At 29.7% G+C, this 22901-nt stretch overlaps 1 protein-coding gene across 1 annotated transcript; it reads right to left on the bottom strand.

Moving 5' to 3' along the window:
* Positions 1–5821: 5821 nt before the first annotated feature.
* Positions 5822–17602, bottom strand: LOC114322320 (tetraspanin-3). The gene is made up of 2 exons (XM_028269594.2): positions 16864–17602; positions 5822–6444 (listed from the first exon to the last, which is right to left on the bottom strand). Exons 1-2 carry the CDS (start codon positions 17374–17376, stop codon positions 6100–6102), a joined length of 858 nt encoding a protein of 285 aa, XP_028125395.2. The 5' UTR covers positions 17377–17602; the 3' UTR covers positions 5822–6099.
* Positions 17603–22901: the final 5299 nt, after the last annotated feature.

The raw sequence follows: 22901 nt of genomic DNA, 5'->3' as shown, positions 1-22901 counted from the left end.
TGTCAAACCCTTCAAGACCATGTATGGTTCATTTATTTCTATATCAAATTCATCCAAAGGATTGAGCTGCTTGGAAAGAATATCAATCGGCTTTGTACGCCCTCCCCGCAACATCTGGCCGATTCGTCGCAGCCCACACAATCACACCCGAATTCCCCGAAAACCCATCCATCTCTGTCAACAGCTGCTTAATAGTCTGTTCTCTCTCATCAGAATGGACCTCCAGCTTCTCCGGCCAATTCTGCTGCCGCCGACAAACACCTCCGCCGATTCTTCCCAGCAGCTTCAATTTTTTCTTGGGTGTTCATATCCCAGGATTCCTTCTCCTTGACAAAGGAAACCAGCTCGACTTCATAGTAAACAGTTGAGTTCGGAGGGACCACAGCCAGTTCTTGCTTTGACTCAGATGTACCAAAGACATATTCTGGTGCAATAGCCAGTCATGCCACCTCACCCATCTCACTTTTTCTCCATGCGCAGCCGTGGTTCCCTCTTCTACAGAGATGGTGAACATGGAGGCACATGGCTCTTCTTTTTTCTCTATTTCTTTTTTTTTTTTTTTTTATTCTCTTTCTCTGTCTACCCATGTGTGTCTCTCATCTCTCATCCGTTTGTGGGCATCTCCCACCGACCCCTCCCTTTTCTTTTTTTTTTTAAACCACTATTTTGTTTAATATTTTCACCCACTTGGCCATCACTCACAGATGCACATTGATTTCTCACTTTAAACTGATTCCCAGTGTCTGCCTCCACTCACGCACACCCCACTTTCTCTTCTTATTTTATTATTTACTATTTCAATCCACTACCTTTTTGTCTATTTTTTTTTATATCTCATTTATTCGCTCACCGATTCCCACGCCTTCTGATATTTCCACTCTTTCTTTTATTTCCTTTCCCCAAAAAAAAAAATAATAATAATAAATAAAAAAAAAAAAAAAAAACAACAACAAAAAAAAAAAAAAAAAAAAAAACAACACAGAGGAAGAAGACGAACTTATTTTATTCATGTCGGGCTAACCCCGATCACCATTTTACAAAAAAAAAAAAAAAAAAAAAAAAAAAAATCCAACACCCACAAACAACAGATTTGGTTTCTTTTTCTGCAGACGGCCACCCACCAACCTCACTTCTTCGCCTATTCTGCCAGTCTCTTCTTCTTGCCTCCGTCCTGGGAGGCCCTTGCCGGTGTTGCCTCCGTGTTTCCCACTCCACTGGGCATGACCACTATTCCTTGCTCCTCCACTGCAGCATATGGCGGCCCTCCAAATCGGAACATCACGGTGGCCTTCCGCTTCAGCTCCTTGTTTTCTGCCCTTAGCACGCTTATCTCTGCTCGCGCATCCTTATACATGCGTTGGAGCAGAGCCAGCTGGGAGTTTAATTGCTGCACCTCATTTGTCCTACTCTGCAGCCGGTGCGACAAGTTGGTGACCGCCGTCATGGACTCCACACATGCCTTCAACGTATATTGATTGGCCTCCACATCCGACTGCACCGCCATTTTTTGCTCCACAGACCGCATCGGAAAGTTCAGCGGAGCAAACCCAGCAGTGTTTGGTTGAGGTTCACTGGCCACCGCACCAGTTCTCTCTCCTGTCGACTCGTTGAGGTCGGGAAAGAGGGTAAGCAGCCCGCGGGAAGACGAAGCCATTTTTTCTGGGCAACAGAGTGTTATAGAGAGTGTTACAGAGTATCTTCTCAGCAAAACCTTCTCAGCAAAACGAAGAGTTTTTCAGAGGCTTTTCGCCAATTGTTTGTCTTCGCCTCTGCCTCAGCTCTGTCTTGGTTAAATAGCCGAGGCAGCCACGCGCATCGCGCGCCTCTTCTCGCCGACAAACAGGCACGCCTTTTGATGCATTCGGGCACGCCTTTTGATGGCACGCCTTTTGAGGGTGCGGGCACACCTTTTGAGGGCACGACTTTTGAGGGCTCGATATCTACATCCATGTATATTTTGTTTGGGCAGCCTATATACACACTCATACAGTGTCTTTTACACCGGTCAGCTTTATCAATCCCTTTGTTTCAACCTCAAATAGGTTTCTATCTTCACACCTATTTGAGTTTGAGGGGGGGTTATACCAGTATAATGTATAAGTCGCCCATGGCGCACTCCCTAAGTCACCCCCTTGGTGCACCACCACAATTTGCTACAACGATCTGACAAGACCACACAGTGTCTGCTACAACGGTCCGACATGACCCCGTAAACTGTCTTCTACAACGGTCTGACATGACCCCGTAAACTGTCCTGCTACATCGGTCCGACATGACCCCGTAAACTGTCTTCTACATCGGTCCGACATGACCCCGTAAACTGTCCTGCTACATCGGTCCGACATGACCCCGTAAACTGTCTTCTACATCGGTCCGACATGACCCCGTAAACTGTCCTGCTACAACGGTCTGACATGACCCCGTAAACTGTCTTCTACATCTGACACGACCACACAGTGTCTGCTTCAACGGTCCGACATGACCCCGTAAACTGTCTGCTACAACGGTCTGACACGACCATACCGTGTCTCCTATCCTATTTTATTTTATTTATCAGTTTATTTTTCTGTTTTGTTACTCTCTCCAAACTCAAGTTGGCTAGTACCTATCCTCCTTGAGTTTGAGGGGGGCTGTTAATGTAAATGTAAATCACCTACTACACTCCACCAAACCTACCTCCACCACTCACTCCTATCACCTACTACACTCCACCAAACCTACCTCCACCACTCACTCCTCACCTACTCCAGAATCATCTCCTATATAATAGGAATTCTTGTACAAAACATCAATACAACAATCTTGTAATATATTAGTCAATAATACTTGAATTTTAACAGGGTTCAATCTTTGTTCATTATGTACTAATTTAATTTTTAATTTTTGGTTACTACTTTAAATTTTATATACTGTTTTAGGAACTAACTTGCACATTTTTATAGTAACATAATGAATTTATCAAGAATGATGGTAAAGCCTCCTGTATGAAGTTTCACATTTTTTGTATTAACATTTGTATTCATGTTGTTCTATATATAGCACATGATTGATTTTTCATACATACATGTTTGCAATTTTCCATAATCATTCTTATTGTTTTTTCAGTTGTTCATCTGTTGTGAGATGAGACGAAAATGAGGCACTACAGTTTCTTGATGTTCAAAGAAAATTTTATTTTTTTGTACAACTTGCTACATTATTCGGTAAACTTATCGACACTGTTTGGCTCTTGTTAAATACTTATTTGAAAATAAATTAATTTTTAAGTCAAGATTTAACAACCTTCTACTTCTTTTAACTCTCAATTCATTTATATATATCTAGATGAAGTGGCGGAGTCAGAAAATTAGATTTTATGAGATAAATTTAAACATAAAAAATTACATATTCATTATTAATAAGAACAAATCAAAATTGTGGAATTGCTTTGTGCGGGATGATGATGTAAGTTTATAATTTTAGTACAAAAATTACGGATCAAAATTCTTAATTTTAAAAAATAAAAACACATAATTTATAACACAAATTATTATAAAATCTATTTAATTTTTGTTTGACAGAAAAATATTAAAGAGATGACATTACTTATAAATGGTGTATTTTGAATAAAAATTATTAAACAGTCTTAGAGTACCATATGACGTTACTTACATAATACTCAAAGCATAGAAAATCACAAATCACATTCAGTGGTATGTCAACTACTTAAAAATAATGACTTCATTATATCCAATTTATAATATTTTTCGTTATACTATTAATTTAAATTACTACATAAATAATATCACATAATATACTTAACATATTAAATAATTACTTAATTGTAAATAATATAATAAATTATTAGCTAAAGAACATGTTAAGAAAAAATATATATATATATATATATATATATTTTATACATGACAAAACAATAAATAAATAAATAAATTTGCAAAACTGAGGGGGCACGTGACCCTGACCTATGTTGCCTCCGCCGCTGTCTCGATTCAACTTCTTTCTTCCTGAATTTTCCTCTTACAATATCATCTCAATTAATTTGGAGGTTAGCACGTGAAGTGGTGATATTTCAAAGCTTGCACGTGACTTTGTTAGTGCTCAAGCATTATAAAATGCCAATTGTGTCTGTAAAATGGTATTATCAGAGGAGATCAGTATTTACTAGGGGTGCAATTTGGGTGGTCTTAATCAGAGTAATTCGAGCTTAGTTTGATTTTTTTAAGGTTCGAATAAAATATTTTTAAATTTGATACGGGTTTAGGTAAAAATTTAGAAGCTCGAATTAAATTTGAGTGGGTTTGGACAAAGACGTCAAACAATCCGAGTAACCCGAAGCCCGAATTATATATATATATATATATAGATATAAAAAAAATATTAAACATACATATAAATTATTAGTCATTACATGATATTAAAGTAATTTATATTATTAAATCATATTGAATATACATTATATATACAAATAACATAAAATTTTACTTTTTTTTTTCTTTTTATTTTCACTTATAAATTGTAAGGACAATTATAGTGGCATATATCTTACATTATATAAATTATTTATTTTGATGATATTAATGATTTTCTATAAATAAAAAAAAATTATAAAGAGAGTCAAATTTTAATAATTTAATAATGTAACTGCAAAAAAAAAAAAAACTAAAATTCATTTACAACTCGGGTAATTCGGGCAACTCGGACAATTCAGATTTAACTCGGGTCGAGCTTGGGCAGACAATCTCAAGTTACAATTTGGGCTTGGGCGGGCTTGGGTAGGGCTCAACACAACTTGGGCTGGGCTTGGACAATCTCTCAACCCGACTGAATCTGCCCGAGTTGCACCCCTAGTATTGACTAATTAATTAAAGGCAAAAACTATTATCAAAGAAAAAAATTAGGGATCATGAATTTTTTTTAAAAAAAATGATCATGAAATAATTATGATATTTGAATTATCTTAATTAATATATGATACTTTATTTTAAATATAATTTAAAAATCATAATTTTTTTATGATCATTTTTATAATTTTTTTTTTATGATACCTAATATTACTCGTTATCAAAAGTCTCAAAACAATGAATGAGGGTGGTGCATATGTCGGCAGAACCACCCCCCCCCCCCCCTCTTTTTCTTGACAAGCACGTTTTGCTCAGTTGTTCAAATACAATTTTTTGTAAAGAATTTTTGACAAATAGGATATGATACAATGACATATTTAAAAATATAATTCAATTTAATGGGTTTTTAATTTTAAATTTGTCACATCTTTTGTATAAAATTGATGTATAATTTTTTTAATTGTATATGACTATTATTATTTATACTAGTAGTTGTTAGTTGCACTCAGATCCACCTGACACCCTTTCTCCTCCGACTAATGGGCAGTATTTCACAGTTGGAAAGATCCAATTTTCAGAACAATTAAATAATTTTATATTTTTTAATTTTGCTTTGGTATTTTCTACTCCTATTTTCGAAAGGTTTTTTTTTATGTGACAAGCAAATTAACTAATGTTGTGTTTGGTTAGGGAAATTTGATGAGGGATTTGGAAAAGAAAAGGAAAAAAGTGTGTAAAACTATGTGAAATGTAGATATATTTTTTTCACATTTCACATACCTTTTCTATTTCCCTTTCCAAATCCCTCCTCAAATCTCTCAACCAAACACAGCATAAGGGTTCATTTGAGAATTAAATTTTTTGAGAATTTTTTAACTTATGCAAAAGGTAAAGAAATAAGTTAACTTTTTGTATTGACTTTTTAACTATTTTATCTTGTTCCAAACATCCCCTAAACATGTTTTTCAAAACATAAAACAGAAAAAAATAATTTCACAAATAGTTACCATTGTCATCATTGTTCATACAACACTAGAAATCTGATAATTTCCCAAGCCTATGTTGTGTACAATGCATAAATTCTAATTTTTTTTTTCCCAGTGGAAGATTCATAAAGGGAAATGTTACCACCAAGACAACATATACATCCAACCTACATACATATTGTCAAAACAACACAAAAACCAACCATTCAAAATAGCATTACACATTAAGGCTTCATCAAACTTCACAGTTTCTCATCAACCAAACACCTTTGCTAGAATTGTATCCTACTAGGCCGTGCCTTCTCCATCCGGGTCTCCCCATAGGGTTCATCGTTGTCAATCCGACGGTTGTGCCTAAACGCTGTGCAAGCGACCACGTAAACAATCACCATGATGATCAGTATAATGATGTTGATGACGGAGACCTTTCTCCAACTCTTTTTCAGGCTGGCCAGAACACCGGCCTTGCAGGAGTTGCAGTCGTAGCATAGCTGCTGTTGGTCATTGCTCCACGTGGTGCAGTCCATGTCGCTTCCCACGAGCCCTCCTCCGCTGCTCCAAACTGTCTCGTTCACGTAACTGTACCCGCAATCTGTAGGGGGCTTGCAACATCCAGACTGCATAGAGCAAATGAAGATTTTAGTTTAAAATGTGTTTCAATTATTATGATTACTAATTGTTATTTATTTTTTAAGGTTAATTGGAACTTGAATTTTATTATAAAAAAAGAAAAGAAAACTGAAGATGTGTTTCAGCTATTAAGTCCTAGAAGCTGTGCACAAATCAAAGAATGAGAACAGTGAAAACAAATCAAACAGTCAATTAAACCACTTTTCATGGTTCGATAATAAATAATTTGTAAAATAGAAAAGAAAAATAAATAAATAATTCAACATCACTCAAATTCATGATGTCAAATCTAGGCCACCATATATATATTGATTGGAAGTGACTGAATCAATTATTGATTTTGTTTAGAATTTGGTCTATAGTTGTTTGTTATTAAATTTGTCATTAAATTCAATAAAAATAAACTAAACTATATATAACAAATTTATTTATGAGTAAATTTAGTATATAAAAAAAAAATTGACAGAAATTCAAAAATAGGGGAACAGCAAAAGCAAAATGTTATCCAAACTCAGCACATCAACAGAAAGATGTAGTAAATGTTGATATTTGAGTGTGTCCTAATCATTCACTGGTTTTTTTATAGCCAAGTTCTGGCCCCATCCTTCTCGAACCAATTATGGTGAGACACAGCATGGGAGAGTTATTATTTGAACTTTGAAGATAGAGAAAAACTACACTTCAATTCCTATCCCATTCTAATCAATCAACTATGTTTACTACAGTTTTTTAGACCCAAAAGAAAAATGCTTCGTACCACTAATTTAGCACCACTAATGCACCACTAATGATGTGGCATCATGTGGACTCCACCATTGATGTGATAGTTTGACCTTTGTTTTATTTTATTTTATTTTATTTTATATTGCCACCTCATTAGTGATATTTTTAGAGCTTCAAATTTAATGCTCTAAATCACTACTCAACCCAAAAACAATAAAAATAAAAAAGGTTGTACATGTGTCGGATTCTTTGCAGTGCATTTATTATCCAATAATGATACACTCTTACTTTACTACAGTTTTTTAGACCCAAAAACAATAAAAATAAAAACAACAATGATTCATCCCACTAAAAACATCACCACTAATAGCACTAATACATTAAAAAAGTAAAAAAAAATACAACTCCAAGACCAAAACATCACATCATTAATGGCGGGACCCACTGCCACCTAATTAGTAATTAGTGCTCCCAAACATTTTTCAAATAAAAAAAGTTGTACATGTGTCGGATTCTTTGCAGTGCATTTATTATCCAATAATGATACACTCTTACTCTTCTAGGAGAGTTTTAAAATGATCTAAATAAATATATCTTTTAATTTTTTAAAAAATATGAATTAGGTATAAATTTGATTTGAAGTGACGTAGTAGAAAAGTGATGTGACTTAACTAGGATATTAACTTTTTGACTTTTTGACTTTTTTAATGTACCCCAAACCAAGTCTAAATCAATCAATGAAAGTCACTATCACAATAAGACTTACATCCCATTAGAACTATTAGAACTCCATCATATTTCCAAAACATTTTTGTTGATCATAATATCTTAGGACAACGCTATTTTAAAATAAAACTTAAATAATAATAAAAAAAGAACCTAATCATCTTTAGACACCATTGTCTACATACAATTCATACACATGCGATTAGCATGGTATGAAAATCTCAAGAAACAAAATTTTAATTGGTCAGAAATAAACTGAATTAGTTAATAGGAGTTGATGAACGGAAAACAACAAAAAAAAATTAAAACAGTCGAAAAAACTAGAGAAATCAAAATTAAAATAGTTTCTTCGGACAATTTCAAAGTTAAAAAATACACGACATAAGTTCAAAAAATCTACTTTTATATATGACAACTCCATGCTTTGGCCAAACAATTAAAAAATCATTATAGATTATCATATTATTTTTTGTATTTTTTGTACACTTCTTTTCATAAAAAACTAAAAAATTACTGAAATAACTTGTCCAAACTTAAAATTGTGCTCTATAATTTCTTTCTATTCTTTTAATACATGAAAAAGAACCTTGGTCTATCTCCTTCTCCACCATTTTTATTATAAATATAAACTTTAGATTTGTATTTTATTTTCTAAGGGGAAATTACTTGACAGTGGTCTCAAAGTAAAAAAATTACAAATTAATAAAAGCTTATAACATTAATTATTAATATTTAAAATATTTTTTATTTATTTATGGATAATTTTTAACTGGCACATGTGAATGTAATTTTTCCTTTTTTTAATCTTTAGTATTATTTTGTTATAATAAAAAGGCTGGGGACCCCAAATATGAAACTTGAGAGAGCATCAGACATCACATGGCTTGCCATACTAGTAATAAATGATTCCATCCTACAAACATTTAATTAATAATTATAAGCTTTTTTTAGGGTTGTCAAATTTTTCTATCTAGAATTAAATAACCTGAATGATTGAAAGCTGATAAAACACCTCTATAGGATGGAGGGAATTAAGAATATAGTGAAATTAAGTAAAAAAATTATTAATGTAATGGTATTAACTTGGAGATGTAGGATAAAGAGCGTTAAATTGTACACCACCATATTAGTAAAATTATAGATAGTATTAATATATAAAATTAATATTTTTAAGTTTTAGTATTTTTTTAATATTAAAATTACTTTTTATTCTAAAAATATAAATTTTGTTTAAAAATCATTTAAAATTTCACTAATTCCCTTACTCAATTTCTAATCCCAACCAGGGACGAATCCAGGATTATGTCTTTAGAGGGGCTACTCTATAGTTTAAAAAATTGAGAGGCTACTCTATATAATTTTGAAATTATTTACAAAAAATTTGATGGTGCAAACTCCTATAATTTTAAATTATTTTAAAAATTTTAATATAATATATGATATTTTTAAAATTTTTAGAGGTGCAGCCGCCCTCCTAACCCCCTCTAGATCCATCATTTGATCCTAATCCCCCCATGGCTTTATTAGTCCTACTACATGGAGAAATTACTAATCCAAGAGAATAATTAATCCCCTCACTCATATCCCTAACCAAACACTGTTAATCCAATATATCCTCCCAAAGAGCCAAACCCTAGCTTTTATTGGTATTATTAAATGGTCAAAGATCTGATTTAAGGATTCACCAAGTTGATAAGAGCACATGGAGGAGTTATGGAATATGGATATAGGAGTCTGGGCCAGAACTAGTCAATGCTTGGAAATACAACTACTAGTAAACACTAAACCTTAAAGCAAGGGATTAATATCTGTTTGGTTTCTAAGAAAACAGAAATAAAGGTGGAAGTGGGAGAGAGAAAAAGTCAGAAAATAAACTTTGCATCACAAGAAAGTCGTTTAAGAAAGAATAACAAAGGAAAAAAGCTTGAGGGGCCAAAGAAGATTCACAAAAAGCTTCTTATCACATATTCCTCACCTCTGTGTTCTTTCTCACTTAAGTATGGAGGATATACTATTCTTCCAAAAAGTAAAGCCAATTAGAATCACGCCAAAAACGTCTACCCAAAAAGCCGCCCCCCCAAAAATAAAAATACCCCATAAATATACCCTGTTTGATTGTGATTTCAATTTTTTTATGTTTGTTTTTGTAGAAGTACACATTTATTTTTTTATGGTTAATTGGAACTTATATTTAAAAAACTGACGACGTGTTTCAACTATTAAGTACTAAAATAATAAATAATTTATAAAATAGAAAGAAAAAAAATTCAATACCACTCAAATTCATGATGTAAAATCTAGCCCACCACCATAAAAATATGGATTGAAAGTGACTGAATCAATTATTGGGTTTGTTTAGAATTTGGTCTGTCGTTTCCTGTTTTCAAATTCGTCCTCAAATTCAATAAAAATAAAATTGAACTAAACTATATATAACAAAATTATTTCTGAATAATTTTATTATGTAAAAAAAAATTTGACAGAAATTCAAGAATAGAGAAACACCAGAAGTAAAATGTTATCAAAACATGGTCTTAACTGAATTTCTATTGGAAGTGATCAGGCTTATTACCAAACAGTCTTTAATTGAATAGTTTTTCATAAAGATTCTGCTTGTGAAGCATATTTTGGATTAAAAATAATCCCAGGAAGGAGAAGTTTAGGAAAGTAAATGACTTGATAGGTTGTAGTAGGTAGCAAGCACATCAACAGAGAAATGTAGAAAATGTTGATATTTTTAATCAATCACTGTTTTTTAGAATAATGTTTCATCTCCTAATTTTTCTCTCCAAACTTTCCTTTATGTTGTGTTTAATTGAAAAATTTGAAAACAGATTTAAAAAGAAAAAATAAAAAAATAAGTAACATGTAAATAAAATATATCTATATTTTACTTAGTTTCACACTTTTTTTTTTTTTTTTCCATTTCTAAATTATTTCCCAATTATCTTAACCAAATACAATGTTAATAAAGTGATAAGTAATTTTAAAAATAAAGAAAAGAATTGATTGATTAATATTGTGGAGAAAACAATTGGGGAATTGAACATTTTCCGGTTTTCTATAGGCAAACGCTGGCCCAGCATTCTTAAACTAATTATGATGCACTCTGGGATAGAGATGTTTGAACTCTGAAGAGAGAGACACTGTAAGCCTTGTTTGATTTAATTCTTAAAACATAATTTGTGAAAAAAAAATTTCAAAATTTTGTTTGGTTGGAAATTTTTTTAAAAACATTTCTAAAATCAATTTCTCTTTCCTACACGTCAATACTCCAAAACTTTCATACTCCAAGATAAACAAACTAAAAAAATTTCTAAATTCTTTTCCCAAAATTTATTTTGAAAATATATCACCCAAAACCAAACCAAACAAAACACACCCTACAATTCCTATCCCATTCTAATCAATCAACTCTGTCACGTTACTACAGTTTTGAGGGGGGAAAATTTTTTATAAATGTTATATGGTGCATTGTTTATAATATTTTAAAATAGCGTTGTTTTGAAATAAAACTTAAATAATAATGAATAATTATTTAGTAATTTTATAATACAAACATGTGATATTTTGTAATATTATAATCGGTGAAAAACATAAATAAATAAGGTATTATATTGAGTAATTAAAAATATGAAAAGATAAAATAAATTATTATTTGTTAAGAATATGAACATGTGATATTCCGAAAAGAATCTATAATTTCTCATAAAATATAACCTATCGCTTTTTTCTTTTTCTTTTCTCCAAAAGAATGTCCTTTTTTAAAGGAAAGGGGGTCACTGTTGTACTCAAAGCACAATAGTGATTGTGGCGCCTGTGTTTGAGGTGTATTATGGCCTTATTTCTATGATCCAAACCGTTTATTTTGTAGGGTTTGTTAAGTATTTTATGCCTATCAAAAATCATATTAATCGGATATCAATAACTATATGATCAATAACTAAAAAAATAAATAATAAGTTTTTCTTTTAAGAAATGGCATAAACAATATGCAATTCAATCATATAATTATTGATATCCGATTAATATAATTTTCAGTAAGCATGAAGTACTCAACAAACCCTACAATATAACGGTTTAAATCATAAAAATAAAACCATAATACATCTCAAACGGAATCACTACTGTGCTTTGAGCACAGCGACCCCTTTCCCCCCCCTTTTTTTAAATACTATATGGTGCTCTGTATAAAATCTGAATTTATACACCTGCGTCGAGATGAGTGTTATATTAAAATCTCAAAAAAACAAAATTTTAATTGTTCAGAATTATTAAATTAATCAGTTCATAAGAATTGATGAATTGAAAACTGCAATAAATAATTATAACATTCAAGAAAACTTGACAAATCAAAAATAAAAATAAAGTAGTTTCTTAGGTCAATTTCAAAATTAAAAAAAAATACATGATATAAGTAATGTTAGAGACTCCAAATAATCTACCAAATATTTACCAATCATTTTACATGAGTGTGAGATCCACACACATGTAAATTTGTGTAGACCTATATCCATATAAGAGATTTAGTAAAATATTTGATAAATTATTTGAAATTCATAATATTTTCTATTCAAAAAATCTACTTTATATGTTATTAGTATAAATTGTACTCTATAATTTCTTTATATTCTTGTAATATATGAAAAAGAACCTTGGCCTATCTCCTCCTCCATTTTTATTAATAGAGATGTATTGATTTTAGATTTCTATTCTATTTTTATCTATTATTATTATTGAGTAATGCTAGATTTCATTAAAAAAAAATATATATATCATGAAAAGATTCTTAATTTGTGATGTTTTATTATATGGCCTCTTTTGATAAAGAAGTTAAAAACAGTTTTTGTAAAACTTTTGACTTTTTTGAGTGATATCATTTTTTTTATTTTTACAAAAAATTAAAAAATTAACTTTTAACCTATTTTCTAAAATAAACCTATATATATAATTCAAGAATGAATAATCTTCATAAATTTTTTTATTATATTTCTTTCATAAAATTTAACTCCTATTATTATAATCAACAAGGCTGGCAAGGAACATCAGAAATCACATGGCTGGCTTACCATGCTAGTAATGAATGATTCCATCTTTCAAACATAATTAATAATTATAAGCTATTTTAGGATTATCAAATTTTTTATCTAGAATTAAATAACATGAACGATTGAAAACTGATAAACCACCCTATCTTTTATTGTTATTATTAAAATGGTCAAAGATCTGATTTAAGGGCCCACCAAGTTAATAAGAGCAAATGGAGGAATTATGGAATATGGATATAGGAATATGGGCCACAACACAACTAGTCAATGCTTGGAAATACAACCACTAGTAAACAATAACCTTCAAGCAAGAGATTAGTAGCTGTTTGGTTAATAAGAAAACGCAAGGAAAGGAGGAAGTGGGAGAGAAAAGGTCAGAAAATAAACTTGCACAAGAAAGTGAGGTAAGAAAGAATAACAGAGGAAGAGGATTGCGGGACCAAGAAGATTCACAAAAAGCTTTTCTTTTTCACCAAGCAAACAAACAAAACCACAAAAGTCCAAAAAGAAAACCCAATTAGAATCACGCCAAAAATGCCTACCCCCCCCCCCCCCAAAAAAAAAAAAAAAAAAAAAAAAACACAAATATGTCCTGTTTGATTGTGATTTCATTTTTAATTTTTGTTTTTAATGTTTTCAAAAAAAATATAATTTTTATACCAATTTTGGCATTGTTTAGTTTAATTCTCAAAACATAATTTTTGAATTTTTTTTTTTTAAATTTTGCTTGGTTAAAATTTTTTTACATCAATGAATCATTTTCACTCTCCTCTTCTCTTTCCTTTTCAATTACTTTTTCTCTCACACACATCTACTCAATTACAATAAAATATCAAATTATTCTAAACTCTCATACTTTAAAACTATTTCCAAAATATACAACCAAACAAATTAAAAAAATTTCTAAACTGATTTTTTTTTTTTTTAAATTTATCTCTTACAACTAAACCAAACACACCTTTTATTTTTGTACAACAATAATTTTGAGTAATTATTAAAATGTAATGCTAACCACAGCCTAATGGAGACTCTAGTTAATATTAATATATATGTCAAAAAAAATTTATTAAAATACATAAAAGAGAAATACGGATACGAGTACAAGTACTGATACAATACAAATATGTCGATATAGTAAAATTAAAAAAAAAAATTTAAGGTATGAGTACAGTTTGTAAAAAAATATTTACTTTTAATTTAGAGTAGAGCAAAAATAAAAAATAAAAAATAAATCTAGTAAAAAGAGTTTTATCTCAGTAATAGAACAAAATATTATTTCAACTGAAGTACAGTACGACACAGTACGGCTTGAGTATATACTAAGTATGTCTGGATATACCAAAAACTAAAAAGAAAATACTTGAATACATATTTCGTGTACCCAATACGTATGTAGAAGTATCATATGCCAATAACTACCCAGTACAGACCTAATATATTTTTTGAAATACCCATATTTCATAGTTAAAATATATAAATTATGTATTCAAATTCTAAGATAACGTTTGATAGAGTTTTCTAAATATGATTTGAGAATAGAGTTGTATTTTGAATTTGTAAGTTTTGAAATTATGATTTGAATGTAAAAATTTTGTTTGGTGAGTAAATTTTGAAAAGAATTTTAAATTGAGTGAGAAATTTTTGATGTGACATATGATATTTGATATAAAAATTTACAATTCATAATCAAACACACAACTTAAAATTCTATTCAAAACTCATAAAAATTTATAAAAAATTCTAATTTTTTTTTTATATTTAAAATATAAAAAATAACATGAGGCAATTGTAAATAAAATAAAATAAAAAAATAACACTATTCCGGTCAATCAACCGAACGTCCAGAAAGATGACCGACTGGATGTTGAGACGAACAACTGATTAATCCAAAATTTTCAACCTTGAAAAGAATTTTCAAAAATGAATGTAAAATTAATTTTTAAAAATTCTAAACAAACAACCCACTCAAACTTAAAAGGTGAAAATGTGTTTGGAGAGCTCCTCGAAGCACAACTTAACTTCTTTTTAACATTATTTGCTACTTGCGGTCGGAAGATACTTTCTTAAAAAATAATTAAATTTCTAAAAGCAATTTTTACATTAAATTAAAAAAAAAAAAACTCACTATTGGTTCTTTTACGTTTGATGGAGCTTTTTGTTAAAAAATTAAAAATCAAAAGGTTAAATTACACACTTGAATTTACTTAAATTACAAATTATTTTCTGTAAGTTTAAAAATTACATTATACCCTTAAAATTTTTAAATTCATAGCAAATAAATCATTTTATTAATAAATCAAAGTAATTAATAATTTTTAATAATGTTAAAATTTATTTTAATTAATAATTCAGATAATTTTATTATTATATAGATAAACAGTTAAAAATTTTACTTTTTCAATTAATTTTGTTAAATAAAAAATTCTGACAAACAGATATTTGTAATTCTTCAAATTACATAGAATAATTCATATTTTAAACAAATCTCCTAATTTACCCAAATCGAAAAGCATAAGTCTTAAATTATTCCTACTTTATGAATTATAATAAAAAAATAAAAAAATAATTTATATAAGAGCATCTCCAACCCAATCCTCCCACCAAGAGGATGAAAATAATTTTTTTTATTTAAAAAGTAAATGTAGTAGGTGTTTGGAAAGTAAATTTTTTCGTAAATTTTTTTAGTTGTAAGATATTAATGGAGAAATTTTTTTTTATGTTTGGGAAGACAATTAAATTTTTTTTTATGATTAGATATGATATTTGTGAGAGAAAAAGTCAAATGATTATAGGGTTTTATGTGATATTTTGTTTGAATTTATTTTTTTTATTATTTTGTAACCAATTTGTCTTTTAGTGAAAAAAAAACCAAAAAAATAATATTTGTTCATTAGCAAATATTTAATTTTAAAATTTTTGTAAAATATATTTAATATTATACTCATTTTAAGGGTATGATTTCATACTTTTTAATGATGTCAATTTTATAAAAATTAAATTTACATATTAAAAATTATTTGTAATAAAATAAAAAATATAGAATGAATAATATTTTGAAGAGGATCCTTTATTTTTCATCTTCCCCCTAAATATAAAGGATCAACTCATCTTCTTTCTAAAGAGAGATGGCTTTAAATAATAGATTAGAGGAACAAATCCTTTATATTTGAAGTTATCAATGATGCATTGGAGATGCTCTAAGCTCAGCCAAACAATCTCAACCGATGGTTTGGCAACAATAAATTTGAATAAGTAGTTTATTTATTTATTAATTATAAATTATCTTATCGTCTCTTTATTTTTATTTTTTAAATATTTGAAATTAGATATTTTAATTTAAAAAAAATTATAAAAAAATTATAAAATTTCGTCTAGTAATTTTTAATTTTAATAAAAAATTAAAAAATTATTATAAATTATCATATTACATTTCTTTTTTATATATGTCTTTTTATAAAAAATTTTTTAAAAAAACCTATTTCTAAATGAGGCTAAGTTATCACATTTTTTTTTATACTTGTTTTGTACATTTATTTATAAAAAAAATATTAAGAATTCTAAATATTTATCAAATATTTCTATTAAATATCATGCGAGTACGTGAAATATTTATAAAATGAAAAATGCTTGCTCCCACTAATTAGTGTTCTCACTAATTAGGTGGCAGTGGGTCCCGCTATTAATGATGTGATATTTTAATCTTGGACTTGTATTTTTTTTTTTTACTTTTTTAATGCATCAGTGTTATTAGTGGTGATATTTTTAGTGGGATGAATCATTATTGTTATAAAATATTTAAAATCTTTGATATTATTCAAAATTAAAAAATTATTAAAATAATTTATTTCCAAACAAACGATAAGAAAAGGAAAATAAAATAAAATAAAATAAAAATATTTTCCAGTTTACCTGAATAGGACTGAGCTTCCTGAGATAGAACAAATCAGCGGCCTCAGGCACACCCCCAATCCGCATCCCCATCTTAGCACAAACCTTGGAATCCCTAATACACGAACTGATCTTCCCCCAATAGCTCTGACTCGCCACGCGCTCCTCCAACCAACCTGAGTAATCCTCCAGGTGGTACTCCAGGTAGGCCCGGTTCGGGACGGGCCGTCCGGTTCCTTTATCGGTGACGGCGTAGGCGAAGATAATGAATCCGATTAGTGCGGCGATTATGAAGAACATGGCCCACAAGTAGAGGTACATGAGGAAACTGTTGCGGTAACAGGCCCCGGCGAAGCCCGCTAGCGAGACGACCATGATGGAGACGCCGATGATGATGATGGGCCACTGGAGGAACTTCAGGCAGTCCGTGTTGTTGGCTCGGGTGCTGAGCCATATGCCGCCGCCCAGGATGGGGACTGAGAGGAGGAAGGTTAGGAAGTTTAGTAGGCCGATCAAGTGGTTGCTGGTTCTCATCTCTTTCTTTCTTTTCTCTGTCAAAGTGTTTTTTTTTTTTTTTGTTCTCTCTCTAAGTTTTTCTCTCTCCTGGTTTTGGGAGGAAGGAAGGGGATGGGGGGAGCAGTAGCTGGGAAGTTTTGAAGGAGTGTGGCCTTTAATGTTAGATGCAGGTGATATATATATATATATATATATATATATGTATAATATTTTAAATGGGAGGTGAAAAGTTATTGAAAAATTATTCGATGCTCGGTTTTGTTTATTAACAGATTATTTTAAGTAATTTTTTAATAAAATATAAGATAAAAAAAATTAATATATTTAAAATAATTTTTTTATTTTTTATGAAAAGATTTGTACGAAAAATTGTTTGGTTTGGTTTTTTTCAAAAGATGTTTTGAAAAATTATTTTGAGAGAGAGTTTTGAAAAAAGTGATTGATTTGATGTGTGTGAGAGAGAGATTTGTTTGGAAAACTTGTTTGGTTTACAAGTTTTAAGAAATTTTTTTGAGAAAATTTGTTTGGTTTCATTACTTTTAAAAACTTATTTGTAGAGAAAATTTCCCAAAAAATTTTCCGAAATTCAAACCAAACGAACCCATTGACTTTTTGATATAGGTTTTTTTAATTTTTTTAGCTTTTAGACTAAAACTGTTACATGTCAAACGAGAGCGTGTTTTGAAAAGATGGTTAAAAATTAATTTTTTTAACTTTTTTATATGAGAGATGATGCGATTCAAAATAAATTAAAATTTTAATTTTAATTTTAATTTTTTATTCAGTTCTCAAATGGCCCCTAAATGTTATGCAATGGTATCTCCAATTGATCATAATATATTATATTTTTTATTAATTATTTAATATAAAATTATAAATTTTATTTGTTTCACTAATTACAGTCTTGTTGATAAATTATGAGTGTGTTTAGTTTGTATTTTGAGATAAATTTTCAAAAAAAATTAAGAGAGACTTTATAAATTTTTTTGATTTGTTTGGTTATATATTTTAAAAATATTTTAGAGTTTGAAAGTTTTGAATTATTTAATATTTTGTTATAATTAAATAAAAATATATGGAAGAAAAAATAATTGAGAAATAAAAAAAAATCTTTAATATGTAATAGAAAGAAATAATTTTAAAAACTCTCTTTTAAAATTATATTTCAAAACAAAATAGATGCCAGGTGATACAGATGGCAAAGCTTGTGTGGGGGCTTGGGTTTTAAACGAACAAGATGTACTCGCCTGATTGGGGGAGAAGAAATTAACTAAACACGTCTCAGAACCGAGTCAACATCCCCTCCTTAACTTTTTCCCTTAATTTTTTATTTGCGATGTTATTGGGTCTATTTTTAGGCTCAATTTTTATAATTCGAATCGTTCATATTTTAAAATTTATTGATTATAACATATTGTAAAAAATTAAATTGATCAGATATCAAAAAGTATGTGTTCGGATCATCGAATTAAAAATTATTTTTTAAAAAATTTAATAAATAATTTTTCAAACACATATTTTTAGGTATCCGATCAATTTAATTTTTTATAAATATAATATATTTAACAAATTTTAAAATATGAACCGTTCAAATTATTAAAATTACACCTAAAAATAATTCCAATTACCCAAAGCCAGGGAGGGGATCCTGATTCCTGAGAACCGACCATAACTTGTCAGGTTACATAGATGGCAAAGCTTGTGTGGGGGGTTTGGGTTTTAAACGAAAGAGATGTACTCGCCTGATTGGGGAAGGGGAAATTGCGTGTAACTAACATTAAGAGGTTGTTTGGAATATCTTATGTAAATGTATTTTTTATTTTTTTTAATTAAAAAATTAAAAAAAATATATATATGAATATTTAGATAAGTTTTTTGTCTTTTTATAAAAAAAAATGTATATTAAAAAATTATATAAATAAAATGTATAGTGAAAGAAAGGTGATTGATTGTACGGCTGCCTGCAACTGCCCCAGCATGATTATACAGAAAAATAATCAACTCTTTCGGGGCAAATAACTTTTGGACAGTGATAGTCGGTCTGTGGGGGGCCACTATGGGTCCCATTTTAATAATCTGAACCGTTCAATATGTACAATTCGTCGAGTATTATATGTCTGTAAAAATCTCATTGATCGGATATCGATAGCTATATGATCAGATTAGTTTTTTTTAACAGTTAACTATCACACCATCCGTTTTGTTTATACAAAACTGTTTTGATCATATAGTTAACGATATCTGATCAACGTGATTTTTTATAGAAATATATTAATCGACAATTTTTACATGTTGAACGGTTCGGATTATCAAAATGGAGTCCTTAGTGGGCCCCATGGGCCCAACATTTTTGTGACTTTACATATATAATTTTTTTTTGGCCCCAAACAAATTGTGTAATGCCTGTCTCTATCATAAGACCGTCGAGAACAACTGCTCAGTCTATTTATAGTATTGTAATATATAAAATATTTTTTAAATATTTTTTATTTGTGAATAGTAATGTCTTTTTTGCTTTTTGTGTAACTTTTTAACTTTTTAGATTATTTTTGAGATGTCAAACTTGGCCTAAGAGATTGTTTGAGGTGTCTTAAATAAATGTATTTTTTTTTTGAATTAATTGTTGAGAAAAAAAGATAGATGCTTGGGTTAATTTTTTTGTCTTTTTACGAAAAAATGTGTAATAAAAAATTGTATAAATAAAGTGTATAGAAAGTTAAGTGGTTGTACGGCTGCCCTGCTGCCCCAGCATGTCTTACACAGAAAATAATTGCCTCATTCGGAGCAAAGTGTTTGGTCAGTGATGGTCGGTCTGTGGGGTCCACCATGGGTCTTATTTTAATAATCTGAACCGTCCAATATGTACAACTCGTCGAGTATTATATACCTGTAAAAAAATCACATTGATCGGATATCGATAACTATATAATCGATTTATTTTTTTCAACAGTTAACTATCATACCATCCGTTTTTTTTATTGAAAACTGATTGGATCATATAGTTAACGATATCCAATCAACGTGATTTTTTGTAAGTATATATTATTCGACGAGTTTTACATATTCAACGGTTATAATTATCAAAACGGAACCTTTAGTGGGCCTCCAAGGGCCTAACATTACCATCAAACTTTGTGACTTTAATATGTAATTTTTTTCCCCCCCAAAAAGTGTATAATGGCCTTCATGCTTCACAAGTACGGCTAACAGTATCCATTAAACTTTTGTATTATAAAAATATATAAAATATTTTTTTAATATTTTTTATTTGTGAATAGTAATGATTTTTTTTGCTTTTTATATAACTTTTTGACTTTTTAAATTATTTTGGACTTGCTAAACCTGGCTTAATTGGAGAGTCCAACTACAGTATATGAAAGGGTTTTCATGTACCATAAAAAATTACAGAATATGAAAGGGTTTTCATGTAGCAGTGAGTGTTTGGAAAGCTGATATTTTAATAAGTTATTTTTAATTTTTAATTATTTTAATAGGTTAAAATATTTATATTTAGAAATATGGTTAGATTTTTTTGTAATTAAATGTGATGTTTGTAAGAGAAAAATAAAATAATTATGAATTTAATATGCCATTTCATGTTATTGATTATTTTAATCTATTTTATCTTTTTACAAATTTTAGCCCAAAAAATTAAAAAAATAACATTTGCCAAATAAGGCCAAAAAAGGAAAACTTATTTATAAATCTTTTTTGATCTATTTATATTTTATTTAATTTAAATTATTTTTTTATATTCTAATAAGTCTTATGAGTGATATGTTTATATTAACAATATGACTTTTCCGTTATATGCATAGTAACACTGTCAATATGGATATTCACACCGCCAATATAAAAGTTTATATTATTAATTGTTAACAGTTTAAAAAATATTTATATAGATAAATTACTCAAATTTTTTTCTAATCTAACAAGCTTGTGTCACTTAGACATCACTGGTTTTATCCGTGATGTGATTGGACCATTTTTTTTTTTTAACTAACCGGTGATATGGAAAAATTATTTGGTGGTTAGAGCATATCCAACGGTGAATTTCTTTTTTCACCAAATCTGAGTCAAAAATGACCCATTTCACCAAATCTGATACCATTCGCTCCAACGGTGCATCAAATCCCGTGGGTCAATCGGTTGGTCAACCGGTGGGTCGACCGGTAAGCGTAAATATTTTTCATGATGAAAACAATTGCAGCTTTCATAGATTCATCAATTATTTCTATAAAGATGTTTGGTGGTTTCAGTAATGATGTATTGTGCATATCTCAGCAATCAGATGAATCTATGATTAAACAATTGTTTCTTTAATTTGATAACAGACTAATCATATTTGCAGCTTTCATTCTTATTTAAGATGTTTGGGTCGACCGGTCGGCCGGCCGGTCAACCGGTAAGGCAAAATGATATATATATATATATATATGGGCAAATTACATATACCTCCCTTGAGGTTTGGCTAAATTACAGATACCCCCCTGAGGTTTCGGAAATTACATCCCGCCCCCAAGGTTTGTATTTTCATAACAATTTGCCCCCTGAGGTTTAAGTTTCGTAACAAATTACCCCCTAATTTGTTATGCAAATATAACATTCAGGGGGGAATTTGTAATTTCTCAAACCTCAGGGGGGTATTTGTAATTTAGCCAAACCTCGAGGGGGGTATATGTAATTTTCCCTATATATATATATATATATATTTATTTTTTTTTTACCTGTTTGAACTTTTTTTGACCGGTTTGAACCCACCAATTGTAAAGGAAATCAGTCGACCGGTTGGTCAACCGGCCGGGCAATCGGTTGGTCGACCGGGTCCTCCATTCAACAGTCATAAACAGTGTTTTGGTGAAATCAGTATGTCCTCAGCTTGATGAATTGTTTGATGAAATCTCAATTTGATATCGATTTGGTGCAACCGTTGGAGCACCAAACAGTAACTTTTTCATCAAAATTTGAATTTGATGTCAACTTTGATAAACCGTTGGAGATGGTCTTATAAGGCATGATTAGATGATCTAAAGTCTATAATTTTGTGGAGAATGTAAAGTCTATAAGTTTGTGTTGGGTGTACGGCCGGTCCACAGATTTAGGGGGTCTAAGGCAAACTTCGAAAATGGGGACCTCTTAGATTGAAAAAAAAATTCATAAATAAAACGATAAGTTACAACTTTTTTAATTGTTTGTAGCTATAAAAAAAATTTACTTGCACATATAATCATTAAATTATAAATAAAAATTTACTTTCATATATTAAGATAGGAAGCAATCATTACAAATACTTTAAAAAAAAAAAAAAAAAATCTAGTCTTCTTGTTTTTTTTAAGCCCCATATTCAATTGAACCTTTAGGTAGCATTTGGTAACGTTTACGTTTTTTGTTTATGTTTACAAAAATTTTATAAACTGGTTTTTGTTTATTTTTAAAAAAACATAAATTACAAACGCGTTTGGTTTGAATAAAATATTTAAAAAAATTTAAAAACATAAACTAAAAAATATGTTTGTTCAGGCCTAAAATATTTATATTTATTT

This window comes from Camellia sinensis, chromosome 14 (genome assembly GCF_055761805.1).
Source record: "Camellia sinensis isolate YWXY chromosome 14, ASM5576180v1, whole genome shotgun sequence".
NCBI classification, from domain to species: domain Eukaryota; kingdom Viridiplantae; phylum Streptophyta; class Magnoliopsida; order Ericales; family Theaceae; genus Camellia; species Camellia sinensis.
The sequence above is the reverse complement of the archived record's forward strand: the minus strand, read 5'-3'. Positions and strand labels throughout refer to the sequence as shown.